General features: G+C 37.4%; 1 protein-coding gene across 8 annotated transcripts in view; it reads right to left on the reverse strand.

Annotated features, from left to right (window-relative positions):
• col16a1 (collagen, type XVI, alpha 1) overlaps nucleotides 1-15,824 on the reverse strand; it is a 127,948-nt gene that overhangs the window by 55,253 nt on the left and 56,871 nt on the right. For 7 of the 8 annotated variants that reach the window (XM_049475328.1, XM_022683136.2, XM_049475330.1 and 4 more), the window contains exons 9-17: nucleotides 10,907-10,939; nucleotides 6,785-6,820; nucleotides 5,358-5,414; nucleotides 4,911-4,946; nucleotides 4,710-4,754; nucleotides 4,558-4,596; nucleotides 2,459-2,521; nucleotides 1,112-1,156; nucleotides 921-1,016 (exon numbers count right to left, since the gene is read on the reverse strand). In XM_049475328.1, the coding sequence (XP_049331285.1) occupies nucleotides 921-1,016; nucleotides 1,112-1,156; nucleotides 2,459-2,521; nucleotides 4,558-4,596; nucleotides 4,710-4,754; nucleotides 4,911-4,946; nucleotides 5,358-5,414; nucleotides 6,785-6,820; nucleotides 10,907-10,939 (450 nt within the window). The remainder of the gene's footprint in view (nucleotides 1-920; nucleotides 1,017-1,111; nucleotides 1,157-2,458; nucleotides 2,522-4,557; nucleotides 4,597-4,709; nucleotides 4,755-4,910; nucleotides 4,947-5,357; nucleotides 5,415-6,784; nucleotides 6,821-10,906; nucleotides 10,940-15,824) is intronic. The other variant, XM_049475329.1, reaches the window with a different exon arrangement.

Raw genomic sequence — 15,824 nt, forward strand, 5'->3', positions numbered from 1 at the left:
TCCAACAGTAATTCTACTTCATTTATTTTAAATTTACATCCATTAGCAAAAACTAGACAACATATATGCAAATTAAAACAAATATATGTATATTAAGCAAAAAAAACTGCCAATGGGGTAAGCAACATTTTCTTAGTAAGATTTTTTACAAAAAGCAACGGCAAAGTCTCAAAATGAGTGAAGTAACACCTAAATCAAGCAAAAAAAGTCACAAAAGACAAAAGAATCGGAATAACTTGATTGCTGCTTAATTGTGCTTATTGTGAGTTCAAATTACTTAAAATAAAGTACAAATTCTAAGTAAGAATGATTAAGATAATTATCCCTAAAATAAGCAAAATAATCTAACACTTACAATGCTTAGTAAGACAAAAAGTCTTATCAGAGAAGAAAATAAGATTTATTGCCTTAAATTTAGAAAATTTCACTTGCTAAGATTTAGTTTTTTGCAGTGTACATTTTAAATCCACAATCTTTTTATTTCTTTAATGTAGTAGTGACCATTATGATACCCTCACAAGTACAAAGCACTTGTAATTATCATGCATTATCTCATTACACAATCCATTTTGGTAGGCTTTACTGTGGACACATTCTAAAAAATGTGATTTAATGATAGTGGTTTTGATTGCCAATAGAAACTGATTGTTCCACATCAATTTCAGATGAAAACCAAGACTGCTCTGGGTTGGGTTGCTAAAATGCTTAAATTCTAATTTAAATAAATGAAATGTTCTTTTGCATTAGAAAGTTCCTTTAGAAAGCTACTGATGATAAAGCTAAACGTAATGCTTATAAAAGGTGTCTTTTTCGAGTTTGTTAATTTTTTTTTAATCTAGCCAATTATTTTTCCCTTTATTACATTAATAAAAAATGTGTTCCTTTTTAATTCTTTATTTAAGTGAAAAGTTGACTCTTACTGGTAATCCAGGTTTGCCAATCCCAGGTAGTCCAGGATTTCCTGGTGGGCCTGGTTCTCCCGCTAACCCTTCTGGACCAACAGAACCTGGAGTTCCCTGTCAAATCAGTGCAAGGGTTTGAGGTGTAGTGTGTGAACTGTAAAATCAATTTTTCTGTTAAGAATCAACAGCAAAGAATCGGTCAGTTTTACCTTCTGCCCTTTAGGACCCACTACACAAATAGAACCGGCCCGACCCTAAACAGACAGTAAACTCAGAAATTCATAGTATAAGCACACATAAAAGCTGCCAGTGGCAGTGATAATAATACCACATACACATTAACATGTAGAACAAACCAGAACTTATTTAAATGACCATTCTGAGCTCCCTAGGCCATCACTGCAGGTTGGCCTAAACCAGATAAACAGTATAAAACTACAATTCTTAACCTGCATTAAGAGTTTAGCTGTTTCCTCCATCCTGTTAGCATAGTTGTATACTGAGAGAAAAAGATTAGGGTGTTTAAATCTTGGTTAATACGCTCCGACTACACATTTAAAAAAATCAATGAGGCTGCATTGATTTACCGGCCTTTGTTGGTCTTAGGTAATCTATGTGGCATTAAGAAGATTTAACTTCTAAAGGGATATCTCGGGAAGAGAATAGGCATGAGCGAGTAGCTCAGGAGGAGTCTAATTCTTCATAATACTTTTAAAAGCTCTTTCGGCAGAGCAGCATGCATGTGTGAAGCCATTTTAAACAACTAACTAAAGGGCCACCTGCTTGAGTGCGCTTAAGGAGAAACATAAAATATGTGATGCATATTGATGAGACAGTTATTACAGGGGATACTGCTTCAAATTCATACAATAACCCTTTTAGAACTGTGAAATATGAAAGGAGGTCTGGAAATAAAGGTGTGTAAGAATGGGAAAACTGTGTGTGCCCTCTCTAAAGGAGCTCGTCATATCAGATATTATCAGAGACTGTAAAAAAAGATGGACGCCGTGTCTCCGTTCCCATTCATTCAATGAAAATGAAGCCAAAATCTTCCGCCATGTTGGCGATCCTGACACCCGATTCTGCGCAGTAGAGACCAGAGAAGGGAGAAAGACTGTGGATAGCAACCTACTCATTTGAATAACCCCGCCCCTGAGGGCTGCCTCGCGGTCACACACTGCAGAGCGGGGCGGTGCGGAGCTGACGGTCTGTTATTGGTTCCCGCCCATAAGCAGCCCTTTTACCATAACCACACATTTTTTGAATAGAGCTGAATAACATTTTAAAAACCGAATTCTGTGGGGATATAAACATTTGACAATATAAGCAGAGGTTACACTAACTGTTGCATTTAAATAAAAGAGGTAGAATTACAGTATATTAGAAAAAAACGTGATTGAAAGTTGTCTGTTTTGCCATTGAAACCTATGGGGATGGGTGGAGTTACACAGCTTTCTGCAGCCGAACAGCAGGGGGCGCCCGACCTGTGGTGGCTTCACTTTTGAGAGACGATGCTCTGTCCAGCTATATACAGTCTATGGATATTATTTACTTACGTCTTTGCCCGGATTTCCAGTTAGACCCTGAGATCCGACTTCACCCTTCTGTCCCTTATCTCCCTGACAGTGAGAAAACAGAGCGGAATTATTGTGACTTAACTTTAGATTTGGATGCACACATTTAAAACACACTTGAGCTTTTTAAGGCTCAAATAAGAGTTTATAATCAATTGGAAACTATAGTTCATCTTATCCCAAATCCAGCTGATTAGCCAAAACAAGTTCTTTTCACAACTATGATGAGCTATGATGTAACAAAAAGCCGAGCTCAGTAAGTAGTACTGAGCAAACCACATGCCTCTGATTTATGGTACACTTCCCTCAAACTGTAATGGAGTTGTGAATGAAGTCACTTTAAAGGAACTGGTTTAGGATGTTGTTGGCACCTCTTCACATACACTGACATGCCAGAAGTCATTAAATAACAGCATATAGAACGATTCTAAGAATGAAGTTTACCTTAGGTGACCCGTATAAGTTGTTTGGTATTATTTTTAGTGAGGCTGAACGTAGCTGAAAATTATTGTGGCCGCCAACATCTGGCTGGAACTGTCCATGTGAACATACACCAGTTTCAATGCAGGAGAACCCACACACATATCTCAAATGTCATTGCAGTGTATTTTAGCTTCCACAGGCATGTTTGTTTAATGCACTTTGTAAAAAGTGGCAAAAGTAACTTGCACTGTTGAAAAAAAGTAGTAGCTGAAATATGTTTATGTCCAATCATAAACAACACTATGTGATACAGTGCCATTGCACTACTTTTTCTATATTAGCTACAGTAATAGCATGTCAAAACTGTGCAAACTAGAGAGCCATATCAGTATCGAATGGCATCTGTACAATGTTTATATCAGCAGGGTGGAATAGCACACACACTGCGTGGTGGGATGTTGGCCTATTATAAAACATCATTTACAGTAAATGCCTTTTTATTTTTTTAAATAAGAAAAATTAGGTCAATATAGGCAGTCCACTGTTTCAGGGATGAGGCCAAATTGCATATGTCCCCAGCACAAGTATAGCGTCTTATATATGGTTGTCTTTGTTTATTAAAACGGCAATAAAACTGCACATCTTTGTTGTCTTCTATGTAAGGTTTTTTTCTCCTCAGTGGAATGTTAAATTATATATTTTTGGTTTCTTTCTGAATGTAGATAACATCAGTTAGAGATGTTATTTCGATTATAAGCCCTGCCCAAACAATGAATGCATCCTTGGCAAATTCCTCACTTTAAAGCACTTGTATTTTAAACTGGCAAAGAGCAAAAAACTTTATTATTGTTGAATTATTATTAAACTTTTGTTATGTTAAGCAAATGCTATGGTGTCTAACAGAATAGGTATAAGGGTGAAGAACTAAAGAGTGGGCCTTTAGTTAAATCTACCGGGTTTAAGGAGCTAAAACAGCATTTCCCTGTAAGCCTGAATACCTTTGACTTCCCGTGATGGAATGTAAAATGTAAATACTCAAAAGCCCTATTCGGATGGGATTAGTTTTTCAGGGGGTCCTGGAGTAATTTTTTGTTTTATGGGGGGTCCTCTGTGATTTTATTCCCGTCCAGAATGACCATGTACGCATTTTTCTTAGACGTTCCTCTGAGAAAATTACGGGCTGAATTTCCTACTGTTTTTCACTGAACTCTGTGCTCCTCCAGTAATTTTATTCCTGTTCAGACTCACATCTCTGAGTTTTGTCACCTTCCATTTAATGAAATAGCTATTTGTTCACTGCTACACACCGTAAATACACTTTGGGCGCATTTTCTACGGAGATCCTAGTAAACACAGCAGCGAGTGGAAATGGAGGAGCTACTGAACGTGATTCTGTGACAGAGAAAGCCTAAAAACTCACTAATCCTTCTGTTTATTCAACTGTAACCAGAATGCAAGAGTTTTATCACTGAGTAGAAGTTTGAAATATTTTTAACAGACATCCTTCTGAGAAAATAATCCCATTCGGGTAGGGTGATTTATTATTATTTTTTTTTAGTATTCGAATCCTGGCACCTCACACAGCTAACCAAGCCTGCGAGTACCTGTGGGCAACCGTAGTGGCTTTAAAAAAGGAACACAATTATTATTTCTATTACCTTAATACCAAGAGCTCCTCCCCAGTTTCCAGACAGGCCCTGAAATATAGGCAAATAAGAAACAGTTGAATCAATGGGCAGAAACAGGAACAAGATATCCCCTGGGCTTCAGCAGAGACACGTCACAAGCAGCACAAGTAGCACACACTCACCGACTGTCCTTTCTCTCCTTTCTCACCCTTAGCTCCTTCCGAGCACTGCAACACACACATACACATACACACACGCAAGTGAACAGAGTGAACCAACAGATCTGATGGTCTTTAATGATGTGTTTTCCTACACTTTTACAGCTATCAGTAGCCAAAAAAAAAAAGGTTTCAAAATAGATTTCTGAGTAAACAGGAACTCACTCGACCAGGAACCCCAGACTCAGTGCAGTCCAGACCCTGCAGACACATGGACACACACTCAGATCACCACTGCAGAGGACTATCCTCTCTAAACACACTCAAGCATGCAAACAGTTCATACCAAGACGAGTCCACACCAACTGAAATGTCCTCTCATGATCACCATTAGAGAGATATTTTGGTGGGTTCCATTAATGTCAATAATGTTTCAGTAGACAGCGCCAAAAAGAATGAAAGTTTAGACGAGTCAGCCATTCAAAAGGAAGCTTTGGCAACAGGACCACTCTCTAATGAGGCTCTGGCAAACGATGCCAAAACAAATGCAGCTTCCCCTGCACTCCCGAGTCAACCCTTTAATCTCAGTAGGTTGATAGTTGAGAATGTGCTCCTTTTTTTTGTTAAGAGGAACGCTTTGGAGCACTAGTGAGGAAACTGCCTGCTTCTTACCGGGTCTCCTTTCTCTCCTTTAAGGCCAGGCTGACCGGTCTGCCCTTGCTGGACAACCTGCAACACGAACCAAGAGTCGGTTACAATGAGAGCCAGTGAGTTCATAAATAGTACATAAAACTTAGACACACCAACACACAGACACACACACATACACACAGCAGTGTGCACACGGAGCGTGCTCACGCAAGCCAATGTGTTCGTAGCATCATGCAGCACAAAAAAGAAGAAGGCTAAAAGGCTTAACACCAAAAATCTGTAGCCAACTGGCCAAGACATGTTCAAGATATGCTGTCTGCATATCTCACTTTGTGAGTTTTGCAAAAAAAGCCAAGATGCTAATGTAGCTAAGAAGATATGGCCACAAATTAGCATTCTGCAAAAAATGCCTGCCTAACTTCAGCACTCTTGAACTGTACAGAATGGTTCCTCATCTATATAATTTTATCACTTCATTAAAAAGTAAGTGCGTCCTTAAAAATAATATCTTTTTGTTTAAATTCTGCTAAATTCAGACTGATCCAAAGCAACCCCAGACTATCTCACTAACACCACTATGTTTAATTGTTGGTATACAGTGTTATCTTAAGTAGGATCTAACAGAAGTTCACAAAAGTCTTTGGGGTCATCTAGATTAAATTTGTAGGTCTAAATGTGAGACAAAATATTTGCTACTCTTGCTTCTGTCCTATGGATGTAAGATTTGATTATTGTGTAGCAAGTCAGGTCTCATTTAGAGCATTTTTTTTGCAGAAAATGAGAAATGGCTACAATAACAAAAAAGATACAGAGCTTTCAGACCTTAAAAAATACAAAACTAGTTCATATTCATAAAGTTCAGAAATCAAGCATGTTCTCCTCCGCCAGTCTTACACGCTGCTTTTGGATAACTTTATGCCACTCCTGGTGCAAAATTACAAAATCAGTTTTACATCAAGTTTAACATTTAAAATGTTTTTTTTATCACTCACATCATATTGATCTTCTTTGCAAATATAGATCTTTATGGAACCAAAAATGTTCTTCCACGGCATCATTTTACGATTTACACTTTAATCACAGTAGTATTTGCACTTGAACTGTACGATTAAAAGCAGTACTAGAAGCCATTTTCAAACTTGAATTAAAATGAACCATACATTTGTTCATTTTTATATGTCAAACAGCTCTTTATCATGTGAGCTTATTTCTTTTTTTAATTTCTAACTATTGCTATCCCTCTCTTATCATCTGCAAACACAACCACCTTCCTATATTATAAGGTCTTCACAAAGCTTCATGAAGAAAAACAGCCACACTGGTCCCAAGGGAAGCAAATGACTGGCTACAGCCTTAAGGTGTAGTGCTGTCACATGCATATTCATGCATATGCTGAATTACATCCTACACAGCCGTGATACATGCTCTGGCGGTATGGAAATACCCACATTCTGTTCCTCACTGATCAATACACAGCTTGCACACTGGGAGAGAATGCAGAAAAATCAACAACACATGTACGGATGTACAGAGGATATAGATTAGAAATGTGCTGTCTGCTTGTCTGCATGATGAAGAAAATTCTCAGATTTCATTTTTTACCTAAAAATGATCAATAAAGATGATTATAACTATACAGTGATTTTATTACTCTTCTTCTGATTAAGGAAAGAGCACATTGTGGTGGTTCTGCATGGTGGTCTGTGGGTGGCAGTAATACACTATGTAAGCAGCTGCGAGTGGAGGAATGCATGCAGACTGAGAGGGAGGCAGTACTAGATCGGGTATGAGTGTGGGGGGGTGGGGGGGTTGGTGGTTGGGAGGGCTGCACGGGTGCGTCTTTTTAGCGCACCCCATCTCTCTCAGGGGAGACAAAGATCAATAGGAACAGAAGGATCCCTACGCCAACGCCGGGCCGCGCCAGCTGCACAGCTACGCGGGAGGGGCGCATGCAAACTAAAACAACTCATAAATAGATGGGGCTTTTAGTGGAAAGGCGTAATTAAAACAAAATCTACCACCCGTCATGCCGCTAAAGTCCCGCTCAGACATCAAGCTGATGATGTATACGATGTGGTGAGCTCACGGAAAAAGAGAGAGAGAGAGAGAGAGAGAGAGAGAGAGAGAGAGAGAGAGGAAAGGAAAAAAAAGGGGGGGGGAAGGCTGCTCTGCTGCTTTGCTGTGGGAATGGCTGCAGTGAACACTGCTGAGTGCAGTGAACACTTACTCATGCTTTCCAGTAGAGGAGGAGGAGGAGGAGAAGGAGGAGGATGAAGGGGGATGAAGGGGGACGAGGGGATGTGGCCTATACCATTCATTTGACACGTCAATTCGTACTCACTGTCCAGCTTCACTCCTTCTACTCTTTCTTTCAGCACATTTATGCACCCCTCTGTGACAGTTAAGACAGCCATCCTTTATAGAGGGTTAATATATTTCATTCTTTCCAGCGTAGAGGGGGGTAAAATGTGGCCTTCACTATAGCACACTCACACTTCAGTTCTCACTCAACGCCAAGCTTTAACATTTCTAAGAGATGTGTACGTATTAGTTTTCCGTCACTCTCAGTACATTTTACCAATGGCTATTTTTGTGAATAAAAATAGCTGCTCTTTCTAATTGCTTTCTTGGAAAAATAGGAGTGTGGGGTGACGGTAAAATTGTAGCCTATATGACTGTAACACCTCAGCTGTTACTCAGCAGTGATCCGTACTCTTTACAGGCTTTATTCCTATTGAAGTGGGGTTAGTTTAATGTGGGGAGGAGGGGAGGATAATGCAATTACCAGTATTAAAAGACATTCTCAGGAAAAATAGTCCCCTGACCATGTTTGTGCCACATCAGTCTTTCTTATGGATATACACCGCATTCCAAATTATTATGCAAATTGGACTTAAGTGTCATAAAGATATTTTTTATATAGATATATTTATATAGATATATTTGTTTCTCAATTAAACTCAGGGATGGGTATTGTGTCTCAGGGCTCTTTGGATCACTGAAATCAATCTCAGACATCTGTGATAATTAGTTTGCCAGGTGAGCCCAATTAAAGAAAAACTACTTAAGAAGGAAGTTCCACATTATTAAGCAGGCAGGCCACAGGTTTCAAGTAACATGGGAAAGAAAAAAGGATCTCTCTGCTGCCGAAAAGAGTCAAATAGTGCAATGCCTTGGACAAGGTATGAAAACATTATATATGTTTGAAGTGTAAGAAATTGTCCTCAAAATTAAATGTAGGCTTCCAGCTAATTGTGCATTATTACATCTAATCCAAAAACCTTATTGTGATTAAAAGAGTGAAGCAAGTGTCAATGTGTGATTAATCTTGCTTGTGCTGACCCAAGTGTCTGCAACTATTGAGTTTTTCTTGATACTTGAACTGAACTGTGTATGTGGGTGGGTGTGCAAAGGACAGTTAAGCTGACACCTCAAAACTGAATGTCTCATCTGTACTCTGTAACGCAGGAGTCTGTGCCTAAGCAGCAGAGATGAGGCCGGTTCGGTAGGAAACCCGGCAGATAGGACACAGTAGTACTCAATAAAGTTGTGATAGAGTAATATTTTATCAACCAGTTAGAACCAAAATATAGAATACTACACACAGGCTTCCAATGCAATGAAACAATAATACTATTATATATATATATATATATATATATATATATATATATATATATATATATATATATATATATATATATATTTTAGTTGGATTAATTGGATTTTTTAATATAGATTTTATAATAGCATATTACAGTCTGGAGATTACATCCCTGGAGATATGAAAGGGTTAAGGTAAAATATCTGATATCTTCCAAAAGGAAGAAATGGTCATACTTACTTGTGATTTATCTAATTACCATATATGCACATACCCAGTTACCATGTGCACCATGATTCTCTTTGTTTTTTTTGTGTGACTTCCACTTCATTTCAATTCATTTTTAAATATCACAGCAAACTAATTCATTACAAGCACATGAACATGCTTTTTTAAGTTCCATTCATATGCAAACAGGTAAAAACACCAGTGTGTTTTTTTCCCCCAGTGTGGCACAAGAGATTCTGAGCACTACAAAGAGGAATGGTGTAAGAGACTGACAGGAGTTGTTTCGTATGCTAATCTGGAGCACTATTTGCTTATTATACAAGAGTGACAAAATTAGCAGGCAATACACAGGTCCCTACGGATCTGTGCTGTATAATAACATACAAATCACTCTCCTGTCAGATATATTAGCTCAACTTTCTATGTTCCATCTCCACTGAAGCTCCATATTTTATAGCTGTTTGTTTATTATTTGAACTGAACTGCAAGTGTGAATGGAATTACAAATTTGGACTGAATTACAGTTGTGACTGATTAACCCACAAGAGCTCGTGGTGACATACAGTGTGTGTCACAAATAGGTGCAAAGTTCTTTACAGCAATTTGTCCTTCACTTTAACCCATTGTGACAGCAGGCACATTTTTTTTGTAGTTGTAATTCCTACCCTGACCTTCGGGGGCAATAGTGGTTATTTACACCAGATTACAAGCCATCCAAAAATGGAAGCCATTTTGTTTTTACATTGTTTTCCTATTTTTGTTCTCTTCTTGCACTCTGTCAATTAACTCATAAGGACTTCTATGGACAAATCTTGCAACCATCTACAACAATTTCACTGAAGCTTCTTCACAGCCAAAGCAAAGTTGGATTTTTTTTTTACTGTTCCACTTTATTTCTCAGGATTTCTATGGGTGTCTAAGGACTATTTCAGCCAGACCTGGTAAGAATGATCCAATTCTTTTTGGGAAGATCCTTTTGAAAGAATTTAAAAGACTGGAGAAATTTATTTCTTTGGGTGTGTTTTGTGCATTTATCAATCAAGGAGTTGTAGATCTTGATTTTCATTTATGTAATTTTTGTATTTGGTGAATTTGGGGTTTAGTAAAACATTTATCTGCTCTTATATGATGGTATCCTTCCCATTTTAAAAAAAATCTGAAAATGTGTTAATAAGACAGTAACCGTTACACCATGAAGTCCCTATGTGACAAATACTGAACATCCTGAGAGCATCACAGGACAGTGTGTAAATGTGTGATAATACAGCTGTGATTGAGGTAAAACTAGATCATTTTAAAGGTGTACTTGTGTTTCTACAGGTCTGTTTCATTCATTGAACAAGTCAAATGCTTTAATAAAATATTTTATGTTCTATATAACCAGTTCTGACACCATGTCTATGTATTAAATATATTTAATAAAACTGTTTTTGTGTTATTTATGTTACGGTGGGATTTTACCCTCAAATTATTTATAATCATGTGTATCTTCTGTATCACAGGAAAAAAAAACTGAATGAGCTGCTCAACAAATTTAAACTGATTCAGTATAAATTTTCATTTCAAAATTCAGCATTAAAACTGAGCTCTTATGGGTTAATCCTGGTTGAAGGTTTCATCAGCAGGCTTTTGTTTCTGAGTGAGCTCTAGCTAATTTAGCACATGTGGCAGATTCTTTTCCTCTATTGTGCAGACAGGATCAACTAATGTTTCTACTGGCTCAATTTATGAGACTTACCTTTTCTGCCAATTCTTTTGATCCAAGGATTGCCTGTTAAAGAAAGAAAAAGGAACATTAGACAAAAATAGTCAGATAGCAGGAAAAACATTAAAGTGCCCCATAGTACAGTACATACCTTATATATAGTCTATAGAGATGCGCCAATATGGAATTTTGTACATGATATAGTTACACATGTTCTTTTCATGCACAAGTCACATAACAATGCAAGTGTAAACACCCCCAAGCACTTAAAACAGATACAAATCCGATCACTCAAACCACTTTACTAAGACGCACTGTGTCTAAGACACACTGTGCCACATGTAAAGGCAGTGTAAACTCATGCGTCTCTACAAGACGCACTCCACAGACAAAACTACTCCATAAGTACATCTGGAACACTAGTAATACTTGATAAACATGATATTTGCTGATAGTGAATTTGCTTCAGTACCTGCTGATGCTGATAGGAAATACATAAGTACATACATATGAAACCAATAAATACACCTCTGGAAAAAAATGGGACCACTTAAAAATGATGAGTTTCTTTGAATTTACCAAATTAAAACCTCTGTGATATAAACAAGAGGAAGATAGATAATCACAAGCCATCAAACCAAACTGAACTGCTTGAATTTTTTGCACCAGGAGTGGCATAAAGTTACCCAAAAGCAGTGTGTAAGACTGGTGGAGGACAACATGCCAAGATGCATGAAAACTGTGATTAAAAACCAGGGTTATTCCACCAAATATTGATTTTGGAACTCTTAAAATTTTATGAATATGAACTGGTTTCTTTGCATTATTTGAGGTCTGAAAGCTCTGCATCTTTTTAGTTATTTCAGCCATTTCTAATTGTCCGCAAATAAATGCTCTAAATGACCATATTTTTATTTGGAACTTAGCAGAAATGGTGTCTGTAGTTTATAGAATAAAACAACAATGTTCATTTTTCTCAAACATATACCTATATATAGCAAAATCAGAAAAAACTGATTCAGAAACTGAAGTGGTCCTTTATTTTTTACAGAGCTGTATGTAGGTAGATCTTATAGAAGACTACTGTGACATTAAATATCTGTGCCAAATCTAAATCCACTCTTATCTTTCCAGAGCCAATAATCTATATGCCAATACTTGTGCCGTTTTATTGTGATTTTGTTTTAATCATATGCATATAATCAAAATTTTTCGGTTCTGATGCAATTCTGATTAACAACTGCTGATACATTCCAATTACTCCTTTTAGCTACCATTAACTTGTACTCTTTCTTGCACAGAAAACCTCTGCAGATGCTTGATTAAGCTTGGGAAATTTTTGGATGGCATTTTACTCACATTACAAGTAAATGTGTTGCTCTTATGCATTTCTGCATTAAAATATCTCCCAAACAAATATGTTTTATATTCCATAGTAAGCTGTGGAACTGGAATATGGATTGGTGACGTGTCTCATGTTAATATTACAGCAGGTTTATGGTCCAGTGCAAATTATGGATTGAAATCTGGATCGGTTATTGGAAACGCTTGTTCGTCCAATTACCAATGCCCAATGTGTTAATTACATCAAAATCCATCCTGATACCGAAAATGGATCAGATTGGTCCCATCACTAGTACAGTTCTCCTGGTCCTTATATCCACATAACACATACACAAATACTTGACACCTCCTCAAAAATAATCCATTGTTTCCCAAAATACCAACCTGAGCCCCAGTTTCAGAAATCACTTTATTGTTTTCACTGGTACAAAGAGTGCTCAGTGTAATGCCTTCTTGGCCATTTAAAAAATCGAATTGTTTTATGATGTTTTTGGAAAACTCAGTCCATTACAATTGGCCAATAAATGCCTTCTTTTGTAGCTGTGGTTGGAAAAGCTTTTACAGAACTCTTTAGATCTAATTAATACTATTGATAAATTTTAGTACAAGTTTCTGAAGAAATGTAAAAGTTTAAAGGCTGTTATTCACTTCTAATTATATTTATTATGCATGCCTCCGAAACAAAACACTGTTAGGACTTAAGCATAGCTTTCAAATCCTGTAATTGAGCCAACATTGGGGGCAATTTATTGTCAGTTACACCCTGCCAGTTCTCAAAAGCTTACATTTGCATTTGTGGGTTTAGCAGGGGTAGGCCGGTTTCATTTGAATCTGAACTCGACTCATCCACCTTTCTTTCATTCTTATCACACTGGCTTTTCTCACACAGTACCGTTTGTTATTTACCACACATGTACACCCATGTTACATGGACAGATTTATTGCCATGGGTTGCATCACTATGATAAACAGGCCAAACACAAGGACTGCTCCTCAAGCCCAAAAGCTGTGGGAAGGAAAGGAAGGGAGGGGATGAGAATAAGAGTAGGAAAGTGGACCAGAAAAACAGAGAAAGAGAGCAGATGATTGACGAGTGAAAGATGAGTGATGTGTTGCTTGGTTGACAGTAGGGCTGTCAGAATTAATTAACCCACTAAACCCTAGGTTTATAATTCAGTTAATAATCCTAAAGAAGGAAATATTGTGAATTATTTGATAACTGATTGCTCTAACAAGGTTCTATTTTAGGGTCTATAAAATAATGTTAATGATAATAAAGCTTGAATTCAGGATTTAAGGGCTTAATTACTGATTTTAATTTACTTCTTCTTTTCCATCCTATTATCTTTGGGGTCAATTTGTTTACCATCTCTGGAATAATAATAATTTGTGATTTTCTGATTAAGATGATTGGTGTCCTTCATATTTAATGTCTTTTCCTAAAAGTAAACATACCACTACCACAACAATATATATTTATAGTGTCCTATAAATAATTTACACCACAGGCTGCTTTATAATCTTATATATAGCTATACATTTTTCTCTGCTTTAGGGATATAACAGCACAATGCTCATAGAAATGGATCTACACAGATTTATCTCCTGAAAACTGTTTATGCACTGTAAAGCGCTTCTGTTTATTCACAGTAAGCTTAGATTCCGGAATTTCTCTAGCACTACGGCTGGAGCATTAGCATTAGCGGCTACCCTAGAGGAACCCTGAGGAACCGAGTTTTCTGGTAAGCCAGGGTGATATAAGCTAGCGGTTTGTCCCATGTAACTTTTTTTAACACAGCAAACATGCAGACTACAGACAGATATACTCACCTCTGAACGGTCAAAGAGCTAGCGCGGTTAGTGGTTAATGCTAATACTTCTCCAGTAGACCTAGCCGGGGTACTAAAACTCTGTTATAATGCTGTTCTTAGCGGAGTGGCTTTATTGCTCCTTACAACCTGACTGATAAAAGTCATACATAAGACACACTGAATTAATAGGTGAACTGATGATTTTGGGGAAAATTAAAGGATTTTAAGAGCGCCTTACAGTGCAAAAAATACATCTTTGTCTGTATAGCATAATTTACTTATTGACCAGTCATAACATCCCTGATAGATTAAGTAAATTTGCTAAATAATCAATAGATAACTACTACATACCACTATAACTGACAATAACAGTCAAAAAAGCCATTTCTGCAAATGGGAAACAATACACTGATTTGCACCTCAAACATATTCAGATAGATCCAGTAATTAGTGATTAAGTCTACTTTAATGTCTAACTATTGTTAAGAGGTATTCAATTCCATACACACAGTTTGTATAACCTTCATAGAAAAGCCCTGCAAATAGAATAGGATGCTCAGGATCAGCTGCACACGACTCTAAGGTATAAAGCCCTAAAGCACTGGGCTATAGAGCACTGGAACTGTGTTCTCTGGAGTGTTTGAGCTCCATTCAATAGCTCTGGGATGAGCTGAAGTGGTATTAGTGATCCAGAACTAATCCTTTAACATCAGTACCTGATCCCAATGTGTTCTTCTGACTGAATGTAATTAATCTTCCCAGCAACTTACCAGCATCTATTGATGTGTATAGTATTTCCACGAATTTTAGAAGACAGAATGGAAGTAAATACTAAAGTAATACTGAAGTGAAATCACTTTTTTATTTTTAATAACAGTTCATATCATTTTCCCTCTCCCTTTGTGTGTGTGTAATGGTAAACTCTTGACTGATATTTATTGTTTTGTTGATGACTGAGGTAAAATCTTTTTTGAGGGTGAATCTTTTGATGGTGAATGTGCTAAGATGTGTATGTTTGTTAGCATTAGCATTAAACATAGCACTGGTTTTAAAACAAAGGTTTGTGGTTCCCCAGCCAATAAACAGAACATTACTCTGAAAATTTTATACAGTTTCAGATATTAAGTTCAAACTAAACTCTCTTTTAATTACCTTCTGAGAACTCTTCTCAGTGCTGCTGGTTGGGCAATAATGTCTGTTAATAGTGCCTTAAAGCCAGCAGATGGTGCTCTGTAAGACTAAAGCCAGGCGGACACTGCGATTTTTTTAATCGGATGCGTTCTGGAGAGCTCACACTGCACGTTTGAATCGTTTGTCGTGTATGAACAACGCCTGCGATTCATCTGCACACACTGTACGGTAGCCCGTAGGTGGAGCTTTCTTTGCGTACAAACTCTCGCTTCAACACAACATGTCGCCTTGCAAAAGAAAGTGCTTAGCTTTGCTTATTTGTGCCCTGTTGTGCGCTGAAAGTCCACGGAAGAGACGTACATGGACTCGCAGGTGGCTGAGGCGACGTGGACTCTACGGGTTGTCCGTTTTACAGAAGGAGAGCGCATAGAAAAATGACTGCGCATCAGGCTGCGAAAGAAACACCAGCAGCTTAAATAAAATTAAATAATTTTATTTTTTATTATGTTTATTGTTAAAAACTGTAAAAACTGGTTTTGCAACACTGAATATTAAACAAGCAATCGATTATTCACACTGGATAGGGACCCTCATTTACAGTGCCGCTGAGCACTAACAGTTTAAAAGGGATTAAAAAAATATATAAAAAATAGAAATAAAAACTG

The sequence above is a fragment of the Astyanax mexicanus genome, chromosome 3, assembly GCF_023375975.1.
Source record: "Astyanax mexicanus isolate ESR-SI-001 chromosome 3, AstMex3_surface, whole genome shotgun sequence".
Classification (NCBI taxonomy): domain Eukaryota; kingdom Metazoa; phylum Chordata; class Actinopteri; order Characiformes; family Acestrorhamphidae; genus Astyanax; species Astyanax mexicanus.